Here is a 13467-nt window from a genome sequence, read left to right as displayed (position 1 = left end):
AAATCAGGTTGTACTACTTGGAGAACAAATTTTGATTCATTTTGTCTCCAAATAGGATTGATCGAAACATTATGCATCTCTATATTGAATCTGTACTTATTTACACCAAGTAGAATTAGTGCAACATCGAATTTAAAACGATATTCCTAATATGGCGGACCAAAATCGATTTGCACTACTTGGAGAACCAATTTCGATTGTTTATTGCTTCAATATTGGATTGATGGAAGTGTTTATTATGTTTATATTAAATCTGTACTTATATACACTAGGTTTATGTGGTAGAATTAGAATAATGAATCAGAATTTGTTCTCCAAGTAGTATAAAACGATTTTGGTCGGACATGTTACGAATATCGTTGATAGACCACTTAAATTGGGCATTGCATTAATTCTACCATATAAACTCTGTGTAAACAAGCGGAGAATACGTGCAGATTTAATAAAAAGATGATCGACACATCGACATTGACCAAAATTGACTCTCCAAGTAGTACAAAACGATTTTGGTCAGACATGGGGCATTATTTTTATTCCACGACGGAAAAACCAAGTCAAAAGGTTAAAACTGAAAAGTATCAAAGTGGAAATGGAGAACAGAGATGAAAATTGGAGGGCTCATTTTGTATTATTTAACGATCTCCTCTTGTATATCACTTTTTTAAAAAGACTTGGAAACATCTCGCTAATGAGACACTATATTATAAAAATGCACACGAATCGAGGTTTTTTCGATAATTATGAAAAGAGGAACCCACGGGGAATGAAAAGGATTTTACGTTTCGAGTTCCTTTTAAAAAATTCCCCGTCGCGATCTCGATATAATTGGGTCGTTATTTGTTGCAAAAACCCGGATCTCCACGCGAATCGGAGTTGTTGCTCCTAACACGACCGTTCTAATGAAACTGTCCGTGAAAATTCCTCCGCATCGCGGTTATAAAAATTGCAAAAACTCCCGCGCTTCTTTCGCGACACCGTCGTTCACCCCGCAGGGCGAAAGAACATTCATTTAGCGAGATTAATGATCCGTTACGGAGAAAACTTTTGATCGAAGAAACGGGCAATTTTTAGTCCTCGATTCACCTAAAAAGACATTTCCAAAAACCACAAATATAAATCACCAACGACTCAAAATAACTAATTCTAGACTAAGTCTAGATTTTTCCAAACATCTGTCGTTTTAATTTCCACTATTAAAAAAATCCATATCTCTCATATGAGAAAATTTCCATACAAATTTGAATATTTTCTGCAAACACAGTTCAGAGAGTCTATATAAAAATTATTTAAAAAACTATCTATCCCTGTATTCCATTGTTTTTCATAATTATATGAACCCAGAAAAATTTACTTTATTTCTGACTCTTGAAATGGTCTCTCGATAGCTATTGCCAGGAATAATTCTCGAAAAGAGGCTCATGGCGGATGCGTGGGAGTGCCGTGGGAGCTCCAATGGAAATACAGACGCGTGTTTCGGACAGTGGTCGGTTGGCCCAAGCTCGTAGAATGTAGATGGGCACCGCACGATTGTACAAACGTATGTACGTACTGATCTCCCTACGCGTTCTCTCTCTCCAGCCTCCTCCAGGATTCTCTGTCATGCTCGAAAGTCGGTATCTGGCAATGGCCATGCGAGCATAGGCGCGGCACGAAACCATTAAACGGGAGAGCCAGCCCGATATCAGCGTCGCTGCAGCTGCAACTGCAACTGCATCCGCCCAGATCCTCGGTTTTGTGCAACACCGTGTATTGTAACCATCGAGAGTACCACGGAAACAACAATTCAACAACACCTTTTTCCCACCTTTTGTTCTCCATCGATCGATCATATTAAATCTGCACGTATTTACACTAAACAATTAACGCAATAACGATATTCCTAACATACTTGGAGAACCAATTTTGATTTTTTATTGCTTCGAAATAGGATTGATGGAAGTGTTTATTATGTTTATATTAAATCTGCACTCATATACACTAGATTTGTGTGGTAGAATTAGAATAATGAATCAGAATTTGTTCTCCAAGTAGTGTAAAACAATTTTGGTCGGACATTTTACTACTACTCTTGATAGTCCACTTAAAATCGCCATTACGTGAATTCTACCATATGAACCCAGTGTAAACAAGCGGAGAATATGTGCAGATTCAATAAAAAGATGATTGAGACTTCGATATTGACCAAAATTGATTCTCCAAGTAGTATAAAACGATTTTGGTCGGACATTTTACTACTACTCTTGATAGTCCACATAAATTGGCCATTACGTGAATTCTACTATGTAAACACAATGTAAAAAGGCAGAGAACACCTTTTTTTGCCACCTTTTGTCCTCCATCGATCGATCCTTCATCGATTTTCACCAAATCGTGCAATTTCCAATATCCACTTTATTTAATTATAATCCCGAGCAGCGGGGGGGAATTACCATTTTCGGGGCTGAAATATTTCCTCGTTAAAACACAGTTTCAGCTCGCGTTTTTTTCCCCGGGATTCCCCCCCCTCCTTTTCTGTAGATTAATTAGTACAGCGTCGTTCGGGGAAAGAATGAGATCGCGGGGCGCCTTAATTACTATTCCAAGACACCGTAAGTTTCGTAATAACCGGGAGTAGCTGGAGCCTCCCAGCGGACGATATAACGAATCCAGATGTCGTCGGGTATCGGATCGAAAAATGACGAGCAAAGTTTCCATAAGGGGTGTCCGTCGACTCCGATAATCCGGAATTTACGTCCACGGGTCGTATAAATTGTTCGTGTTCGCGTGGATGTTATTAAACATTGATACGAAAAATGACGTGGATTTTTGCGAACGCTCGCGAGAGCGAGACCAATGGAAACGACGTTAACCGCGTCGGGCGACTCGGTGGCGACCTAATTTCCACGAGGTTTCCGTCGACGAGGAAATAAAGAGTGCTCCGGAGGGGGGTCTGGCGCTAAGAAAGGAGAAAGAGAAAAGATCGTACGGACGAGTTCGAGCTACAAAGCGAAAAGTAAAACACTCTGGCAGGCAGAAGTTAATGTTTAATTTAAGATAGAGCGCTGACTCTTCGTTTGCCATCTTTCCCGGGGAAAAAGTTGTAACCCTGCTGTTCCCTCAGCCACCCGTTTCCCATCGATTGGGAGAGGGGGCGCTCTGGAACCAGCTAATGGTAGATCCTAACTCATGGGGCATCTCCAAAGTGTTCGAGGAAAATTTATTTTATTTTTTCCTGAGCGTTGGAGGACACCTAAAAACAGTTATTTCTTTGAAACTGTGCGAAGAATTTGGTTCACCAGGTGTTATAGGCGACGAAAATAGTGTTTGCTATGTTTAATTTAAATATATTTAAGGATCGGTCTAAATTCTCTTCTTCTGTCTGATGGTTATTAAATGTAAGAGTATATTTTATTTATTATATATGTAGGGACATAAACATTAGGGCAAGAGGAAAACCTTAAATTTTTAATACAAAGAATTGTAGTGAGTACAGTATTAAAATGCTATTATAGGTTAGGTATATTACTCTATATTAATTATTAGCAAGTAAACTCTGTATTAGCATTAGTAAATTCTGCATTAAATAGTTAATGATAGTATTATATGTTGCATATATTTCCCTATATTAATCATTAGCAAGTAAACTCTGTATTAGCATTAGTAAATTCTGTATTAATTATTTGATACAGAAGTGAAGCAAATAAACTCTGCATTAGCACTAGTAAACTCTGTATTAATCATTTAATTATTTAATACAGAATTTACTAATACTAATAACAGTAAAATAGTGTTATATGTTGCATATATTATACTTACTACATTATTTTGTATTTAAGAATTCTTTACCTTAATATTTATGTCACAATACTGTAGAGACGCTCTACTGCTGATTCAAATATGGCGCCACACGCGTTGCTTGCCCGCGCGAACCGGTAAGACGAGGGTTAGGTTAGTTGTACGTCGCCACAAGGAGAGTCAGAGCGTCGTTACAGTGAAAGTGCCGATTTTCGTTAATAAATCCAGTAAAACCGAAAGAATACTGCAGTGCATGATGAATAAAACATAGTTTTGCGTTTCTGAACAATAAGAATTTTTTCTATATCAAATTTAAACATATATTTAAGAATATGTGAACATATAAATTCATTTTATGTTTCTTTTTTGCCATCTGAGAGTCTGTTCGCCAAATATTGCAGACTCGATCGAAATATATTTAAGATTAATTTTCTCTGTCTTTGATGCTGTCATTGGTTAAAATTTCGCGAGAATTTATTTGGCCAGGTGTTGTGGACAACGTCGAGAGTCGTTCAACCCTTTTTTTTATTGGAAATTCCCCAACGCAAACACCGTTGTCACCTTGTTTGCGTCACGGTCAGTCGAAACCGTATGCTCGTTCGAGCCCAGCTACGTTTACAGAATCTTCGTTGTTACCACGGGAGTGTTATCGTCGGTTTTCGCGACTATGGGACGCCATTGCTCCCTGCGGTGTGAGCATTCCATTCTTGCAACGATAATCTTCGCCTCGCGGACTCTGTATTTCTCGATGTTTGCGGTCCTCGCTGGTACGAATTACAGACACGTTCTGCAGCGATTATTGCTCGTTGAAATTGTAATCCGGAAACAGTGCAACGAGTGAATTAATATTACGATACACGAGTTTATTTAATTTTATTTTTTTTTTTAAATTTTCACGGGAATTTATTCCGCCAGAAATAAAGAAAGAAACCGTTTTAATGATAATTTAACTGTTCCCAGTGGCCTGTTCGACGGTGACGGTGACAAAGTGTCAAGCAGCCCTGCACACTCTGCAAGCCTTCCCCTTCTTTCGACCAACGTGCCTCTGCAGAGAGCCGCATGTAGATCCGGATTGCAACAGCTTCCAGAACTTCCTCTTCGACCATCCCTGCATCTACGTCTTAAAGAAGGGTGAGTTTCCAAGCATAGGGATCGTTTTATTTCACCAAAGTACTCTGCAAGATAGCTACTTTACTGTCCCCCGGTACAAAAATTTTTCCATGCTATCAAAACGTCCCGGGGAATCCCCATTTTATTCTGGGAAAATGTGGAGTTTTAGAATACACAGGATTTGGGGTTTACGTATTCAATTTATTTATACAATTGAACAATTTCAACAATTATATTTTTATTCATTTTTCCCCTAAAATAGGTCAACATCCCCTTTATGGAGCACCAAAATATAGAAGACATCTTTATCTCATTCTGTAAAATATTTCACCATGAATGGAAACCTCAAATTCAATTTAAAAATAGATATAATTGAACATCCCTCGAGAAGCCTAAAACTACCCTTGCAATAGGTCAACATCCCTTCCATGGAGCATCAAAATCATTTATTATTTTTAATAAGACCTCACAGCCTATTGTACACTATCCTACCAGCTTTCATGAACAAAATTTTCTCTTCTACAATATTTCCTTCCATTTTCCTCGAACAGAGTGAATAATTTTAAAATCACCAATCTCTCTGAGAACTCTGGTGTCTAAGGAATGTTAGTGACGACCAAAATCAATTAAGATCGATTTAGTTTCTCCCCTCAAAAAAAAAAAAATCGACGTTAGATCCTCCAACAAGCATTTAATCGTGAGTCGCGATCGTAACGAGGGATTCCGTTCAGGTGTCGGGGAAACTTCCCTCGATCTCGGTCAGCAACGATCCAGGGAACTTTTAACGAGCCTCGAACACGCGTTCCGGGACGTTTCCAATAATCCCGCCATTCCAACGTCCCCAGTTTTCTTTCTTGTTTAACCCTAACTCCTGGCGGACGTTAGACGCACTCAGAACCGGTCGCAAACACCCACCAACGAGATTCGATCGTCTCTGACGCCGCTTTCGTCGAAATCGAGCGACAGTTTCAGTTATCCGGGTACACGCGGTACGCAAGGAAATTTGATCCAGGCGCCATTCGACGTTCCTTTTGAGGGCGGGGGGAGGTAAAAAGCCGCTTTCGTCGAAATCGAGCGACAGTTACAGTTATCCGGGTACACGCGGTACGCAAGGAAATTTGATCCAGGCGCCATTCGACGTTCCTTTCGAGGGCGGGGGTAGGTAAAAAGCCGCGGAATAAAACAAAGGGATCGCGATATCTTTGACTGTAGCCTCTTTTATAACCTCCCGCGCCATTGCGGTTTCTCCTACGATTTCCATTGTTCGTTTTCCCGAGGGCTCACTCGTCCGGGCCGTCGAGCCTTTTGAGCATTTTCGAACGATTCACGGATAATTCCCAATGCGCTTCTTTTCACCCACGTCCGCTGTTCCAGCCGTGATCCAACCCCCAACTCACCCCTTTTCTGTCTGCTTCGCGATTCCTCTGTTCCTCCCTTCTTTTCGTCTCCCGATGCTAAAAGAATGGCTTTCCTCTTGCCTGTCGATTCCGCGAGCTAAACTCTTCCTCTTTTTTTATCTTATCCTTTCCCACCCCCCTCCACCGCCATTATCTTTACCTCATCGACCCTTTTGTTTATATTCTCCTCGAGAGCGTGTTTCCCTCCTCTTGCTCAATTTTTTAAAATAAACCATAGGCGATACTCCCTTTTTTTCCGTTCCACCTCGGACCCTTTCATTCCCGAATAGAGTCTGGCCTGTTTAATTGCGATCGTTTTGTATTATCGGGGAATCCGCGGGAAGGTTCTTTGAAATTATTCACGGGAAATTTCTCTGACCTCCCCCCTGCCTCCCTTTATCCGCAAAAATCTTCCTCGCCTCTTAACGCACCGACCTCGCCTTTCTTCCTTTGATAACAGAATGCCTTTATTATTTTTCTGGTTCTTCTTTTTGCCACGGTCCGGCGCCGGTGCAACCGGCGTCTTCTTATTGTTTTTGTTTCATTGGCCTCCCCCCCTCTCGCAGACGCTTTCATCATTTTTACCCTGCGCCAACGGACCAGTAATTATTTCTCCAACGCGGCCGGATGAATTTCTCCCCCTCGAACCACCCTATTTACGTTCTTATTATCTTAATTTTTGGTATGGTTTCGAATCGAGTCGAGCTATTTTTCTGTTCCAGACAAGGACTCGTACCCCATCGACGCCCTGCCTACCTGCAACCACGCGCTGAGCGTCTGTTTGCGCGGCAAACCGTGCAGCCAGATATTCGAGGACTTCAAAAGCAACTGCAAAGCGCGGGAGGGCAAGTGCAGGATGGAGAGCCGGTGAGCGAAAACGTCGTGTCATTACCATAGTTTATTCTAGTTTTGGGCAAATCACGGTTCGCGTCTCGAGACGACCGGGTAAGCCCACCCCCTCCGCCTCCTGGAAGTCAATATTTACGTCCGCCTACTCTCCGGCGCAAAAATGTTTCCCTGGAAAAATTTCGCCGCGGCTCCCCAACTCTCTCTCTCTCTTCCCTTCTATTCATAATTCAAGTTAAAGGAAGCGCGGAGTGCTCCTTTTGAATGTCAATCAAAGAAATAAATTTCTTTGCAGCGCGTTGAATTTCGTTCTTACGCTTCTGTGCGCCCCGAGCCAGCCCCTAGTTCCCCCTCTCTCTATTCACCGTTCAACTTAAAAGAGACGAGTAACGTTCTTTTTTTTCAATGTCAGTCGACTACGCCGGCTCTATCGCCTTGTTGGCTGCCAGGGTTTCGAGAGAAGCCCCCGACCGTGTTCCTTTTTCGCCCTGTTAATCGGTTGCCCTCGCAGAAGGGCTGCAGGAATTCTCGTACATATCTGGTTAATACTTTACTAACCCATATATGCTCGTAGAAACATTAAATGTAGGATTTTTTATTTTCGTGATAGTCGATATTAGTCTATCAGTCGATGAGAAACTGATTAATAGGTTATTAGTTGGTGAAAAAGCGATTAATACGCCCCACCAGTCGATAAAAAAGCGATTAACAGGATATCTGTCGGTAAAACACTTGATTAGTAGGATACCAGTCGGTAAAAAAGCGATTAATAGGTCACCAGTCGATAAAACAGTCGATGAATAGGCTACCAGTCGGTAAAAAACGCGATTAATAGGCCACCAGTCTGTAACAAAGTTGATTACTAGGTCACCAGTCGGTAAAAAAGTCGAGTAATAGGTCACCAGTCGGTAAAAAACCGATGAATACAGTCGGTAAAGCGTCGACAGAACGGACCCCTCTCAAGTATCTTTACATAAAAGGAAAAACAAAGCCTCTCGCGTTTCCTCAAGATTCAGAGCACACAAGCGAGAATAATATTCTTCTCCCATGGTCGTAAAGTTATTAAACGACCATGCACGCACTTTTTAATTACAGAAGGTCTCCTCGCGTGTCGAAACTTTACGACCAGGGCCCGCGATCTTTCCGCCCGAGTAATTGCCTCGTATTTTTCTTGTCGTTTTCATCCCTTAATGCGCCGCTGTCGCATGATACGATTATTGTCATTACGGTGAGTTCTCCCCGGGCGAGAGGGGCAGTGGGGGCGGTGAAAAAAGAGACCAAGAGCAGCGTTATACAACCGAGTACATAAAAGAGGAGGGTAGCACTTTTCCGTTGAAACGACTCGGAATCATTTCCAAGCACCGGGGTGCGTTATTGTCCTGAATCGTTGCTCGAAAAAGAGGGTCCCTCGCTCGGAGGGGGGGTTGGAAACTCGAGCAACGATTTTTTTAAGCGCAACTGCATCGTCGTCGGCTCGTTAAGCCTACTTTGTTTCCTTTTTTTATCCCTCGTTTTATGTAACGCGACGAGGCAATACACCCGACGCCGTACGAAGATTCCCCCGCAACGTCTAATTTCATTCCTTCCTGGAAAACGTTGTTACGTGCAGCGTTTATAACCCTCGTGTCTCCTAGAGACCGAAGGCATATTACAGAGATTGGATAGCCAAACCAGCGAAATATCTTTGTAACTGTGGCTCGTTCTAGATGCAAAGCTTCTTTCGATAGTTCTAGGTGGAGGATATATGCAGCTAGGGAGAGGAAGCGTGTGTTTTGTCCGTTCTCCGGCGTCACGAATTCCTTTCTGGCAAAAGGGACAAGGTGTTCTTCCAGGAGGACGAGCACACCGTCGGAGAATCTTTGTAGCGAAGGAACGTAGTATGTTATTGACCCAGGCCACGAATGGCCAGAGGATACCGGTGTTTGCTCTCCGAGCTCCTTTCATCGACAATTTTCTTCGTTTTCAGGTTAATCTCTGCGAAATTGTTCACGATAGTTCGAACACACTGCATTCCACGGGATTAGACGCAAGATTCCGGGGACTTTTGTCCGCCCCCCCCCCTTCCCCGGATCCTCCGGATCACAGATTAAGAGAAAATTGGAACAAGGCTGAGGGACGATGTCGAGATAAGTTCCCCGGGTAGGTTTACTTTTATTGAGCGGAACGGCAGATTGAATTTCAATGTTATTACGGGGCCAGGAACGGAGGAAATGTCGATACGACGGGGGAAAATGCTCCCGAGGGGGTAAACTTTACGGATTTCTTCTGAATTTAAAAACATGCACGTGACGCGGCTCCGTGGGATCCTGTTGTTATCTCCCGGCGACCAAGGAAAATGAATACACCGTAACATAAACGAATATGTTACACGAGAAGAACGGAGTAATCTCTGGTTGGTTAATTTCAAGAGGATCCTCTTATTTCACCCTTTTGTTTCGTCTCGTTTTCGAAATAAACTCTCAACCATCCCCGATACTGCACGACCGGGTACAATGGACGATCTTTCGTAGAGTTTTCTTCCTTGGTTGGTCGTAAAGCTCACGAAGTCCTCCCTGATTCTCAGGTTTTGCGGGAACCAGGGGTCGCGGGAGGCCGTGGAACCCCGTCAGGCCACAATTAACGATCCCGTTAATTTAATTAACGCGCGTTGTAAAGGTCGCGGCTCGTTATTCCCGCCGGGAAGTATACTTTCAACGTTCAGAGGGAACTGGGGCGAAAAAAACGCCCGTTGAAGACGACAAACGTTTTCAGCGACCGGTGTTCGACGGTCAAAATTGTTCTAGGAATTTAGTTTCGCTCCCCCAGATCGATACTCCCGCGTGAACGTTCGTTCTCTGGTGTTCCTCTGGTCCGCGATGCCTATGATCGACGCATCAGTTTTTACGAGGTTTTAGAACGGTTAGAAAGTACGATGTAAATGTGCAGACAGCTGGTTTCGTCCCCGAACAACTTTCGTTCAAGTGTCGTTAACGGACACCGGTTAGGGAAACGCGAGAGAAAGGGGAAAAACGTCTACGAAAATCTGGAGGCTCGAGGTGGGAATCGAGAGTCGTCCAAATATGTGACGACTATACGCGTTATTTTAAGAGGAACGTCGGACGAAATATGGCTCCAATTTCCACGCTCCGAGGCAGTCGAGTTTGAAACGAAAGCTGCGATACAGTGTATGGTAAAACGGATAAGCTACGCCTAGGATGATGGGTCCGAGGACTCGGGGAGGTAAATAAATTCTCGTATGACGTTTTATTACAAAAGGGGGCGAACGGGAAGCAGTACGAACCCGGGTTCCTTTTCTTATTTTTATTTTTTCTTTTCCTTGCTCGCCCTCGGTCGACTGAAGATATTCATTTTTCACGGCGGCGTTGCACCATCTTTTCTCACCGCGGAGTGGATCGTTTCCAACGGGAGAGGACGGACGGGGAGAATGCGCTTTCTAAAAAGCTACCACTTTCCGCTCCTCTCGTCCCGTCTTGACGAAGACAAACCTGCTTCCATGGGCGGCGCGATCCAGCCGCGAGACTCGCGGAAAAGAAAGAGAGAACGAAAGATAACCACTTATCTTCGGTAGCCCCGGGGCGATGCTGCCGGTACGCGCTAATGAAAACGCGCCTCTTACGTCCGGAACTTAACGCCCGGAACCGCCTCGAAATTGTTAACCTCGCGTTTATTACGCGTTCTCAACTTTTGGCCCAGCTTCACGCTTCGTCGACTGATCGACTCTTGGAGGTTCGATAGTTACCGACAGTTAGCCGATTTATCGGTCGGTAACCCGTCGAACACGATAGTTGCCGACCGCTAGCCGATTTGTCGGTCGATAACTCTCCAGTTACCGACTGTAGCTGTCGATAATGAAGGCAGGGGTTATCGACCGTACATTGACAATTTAAATAACCATAAATCGACTGTCGATACGTCGCCTCGTGGAAGTTTGGCGGAACAGGGCGCAGGAAAGTTGTGTAAAAGTTTATGGAAATTAATCGCCGTGCCAAAAGCATCGCCGTCTGGCGTAATTAAACGTGTTTCCGCACGCGATATTCTGGTGTTGGCCGTCGGAGAAAAGTTGCGATCGCGATAAGCGCGGGAGAAGAAAGAGAGCACAGACAGGGGGGGGGGTTGGTAAACAGAAATAACCCCGGAAACGGGGGTATCGCATCGAAAATATTCACGGGTGGCGAAATGGCGGAACTGTGTAGGGCGTTAATTAGCAACTGCCACGAACTTCCCAAGGGACAGGAAAGCGAAGATAATTACGGACGTGTCGACGACACTGTCGGTCCCTGACGAAGGAGTTGACGTTTGGAAACGAATGGATTGCATCGGTCGAGCTCCCGCGCGCGTCCCCGATATCGAGTTATCCACGAATACTCGAAACGATCGTCCCGTGACAAATGTCGCCCCGGCTCTTTCGACGCTTCGTTCAGACAGCCACGAGTGGAAAGTAAATAGAGCTCGTTTCATCGGGGCTCGATAAACTGCAACTAAGAGGCAACATTCTGCGATTGCTTCGAACCCGAATACAATCGACGAGCATCGATAACCGGGGCGGCGAAGAGTTCAATTTACCGTAAAATTAATACACGAAGTATTGTAATACGGCGCTCCATTGCAACACGAAAGAAACGTAAATAAATCGAGAGGCTGATTTTCGAGAAATAACCGTTTATCCGCTGGAAAGTGAAAGGAATGCAGTTCGTGGGTGGGTGGGGGAGGGGGGGGGGATCGAAGTGCTCGATCGAACTGGCTAACGAGGTCCAACTTCACCGGAAATGACGATGTGCCTCGACTTGGCTACCAAACCGCGTCTCTTTCATTCCGGCAGTTGAACCGGCGTGAAATTGCCGGTGAATTTCTTCCCTCGTTCAGCCTGATAACCAAGAGGGAAACCCCCGGACAAAAGAAATCCCAGCGACCCTCGGATCAAAGTAATTTTTACGAGAGAAGTCGTCGAGGCGACTCGATTTTCGATTTTCGATTCTTCGGTGATTCATTGTTGGGATATTCGAGGGCTTGGTGGTCGAATAAATCATAAACAGTGTGCCAACGATCCCGCCACGTTGAAAGCACCGGTTCCCGTCCGATCACCGAAGTTAAGCAACGTTGGGTGCAGTACACTGTGTATTGTTGGCACTATTTATTGTTTATATTATATTCAGACCTCTTCATTGGGCCTCCAATTAGGTTTACTTGCTCTGTTAGTACACCATTTCGTAAATAGAAGTAGCACACTTTGCAAAGAATTGATAAAAGACGAGTTTCTTTTGATTTACATAGAGTCAAGTAGCTCGTAGAATCGTAAATATGTATCGGTGTCGACTGGTAGCTACAGTGTTGGCAAGCACACAAGGAGCCTAAGATGAAAAGGCTCTCGTGAAAGTTAAATTCGATCCACCCTAGAATCTCCATTCTCTTAAACTAGAGTTTTCCAACAAATAGAGACGTTAAAAGAGTTTCTAACGCGAATGATTAATGCACATGAGTGTGCATTAGCAGAAATTGCATCGATTTCCCGGGTATCAGTCTCCTCTCTCAGAGATGGAAGGCTCGAGACAGCTGTGAAAGTTGTCTGCGTGTATGGAAATGTCGACGTCTGGGCTTTTCTCGCGCGTTCGTCGGTCCGAGGGCTCGTATCTTCGTCGAGCAGAAGTCGAGTCGAATTGTATCGAGTATCTGGAACACTCGGGGAGGGATAAGAAGAGCGAAAGAGGAAAAGGGGAAAGGGGAAAGGGTTTGGAAGCCGGGGAAACGCCGGTGGCTAAAGCCGATTGAAACAATCGGCGATCAGTGTTCGGTGATCCCACTTGGAAATGGCGAAATCGTCTTTACATCCTCCCCCATCGTCGCTATTCTCCTCCAGACATCCGATAGACTACAATTTTAACATTTTTCGTCGTTCTTTCATCGCTACACATCGATATTTCCCATACAAAGTTTACTTTGATAGAATAAGGGACGATAGTTCGTAATAAAAGCACCAGAACTCGATTTGAGGTCCATGTATAGTGACACAAATGGAGAAATCTTAAATTTCTCTGGAGAAAAAGGACAATTCTAACACTTTACTGACCACGGTAGCTTCTTATAAGTGGTCACTGTCATTAATTTCTACGTTACCGATTAGTAGTCTACCTTACCGGTTGGTAATGAGTCCTACGTTACCGATTAACAGCCCTACCTTACCGGTTGGTAACAATTTCTACCTTACCGGTTGGCAACGAGTTCTACATTGCCGACAGAAGACCGATTAACGGACTATCGGTCGATAAAGTGTTAATATTCCTAAAAAATGGGGTCAGAAAATTGTACTCGAGTAGCCCAGTAGGTATAAATTGTTAAAATTGTG

At 43.9% G+C, this 13467-nt stretch overlaps 1 protein-coding gene across 2 annotated transcripts in view; it reads left to right on the top strand.

Moving 5' to 3' along the window:
• Positions 1 to 13467, top strand: part of LOC122399910 — a 177225-nt gene that overhangs the window by 82394 nt on the left and 81364 nt on the right. For both annotated transcript variants that reach the window (XM_043400972.1, XM_043400971.1), the window contains exons 3-4: positions 4735 to 4905; positions 7004 to 7148. In XM_043400972.1, the coding sequence (XP_043256907.1) occupies positions 4735 to 4905; positions 7004 to 7148 (316 nt within the window). The remainder of the gene's footprint in view (positions 1 to 4734; positions 4906 to 7003; positions 7149 to 13467) is intronic.

Source organism: Colletes gigas, unplaced genomic scaffold (assembly GCF_013123115.1).
Source record: "Colletes gigas isolate AHSC1104 unplaced genomic scaffold, ASM1312311v1 Colletes_gigas_Sc00015, whole genome shotgun sequence".
Classification (NCBI taxonomy): Eukaryota; Metazoa; Arthropoda; class Insecta; order Hymenoptera; family Colletidae; genus Colletes; species Colletes gigas.
This window is presented reverse-complemented; position numbering and strand designations above follow the sequence as displayed.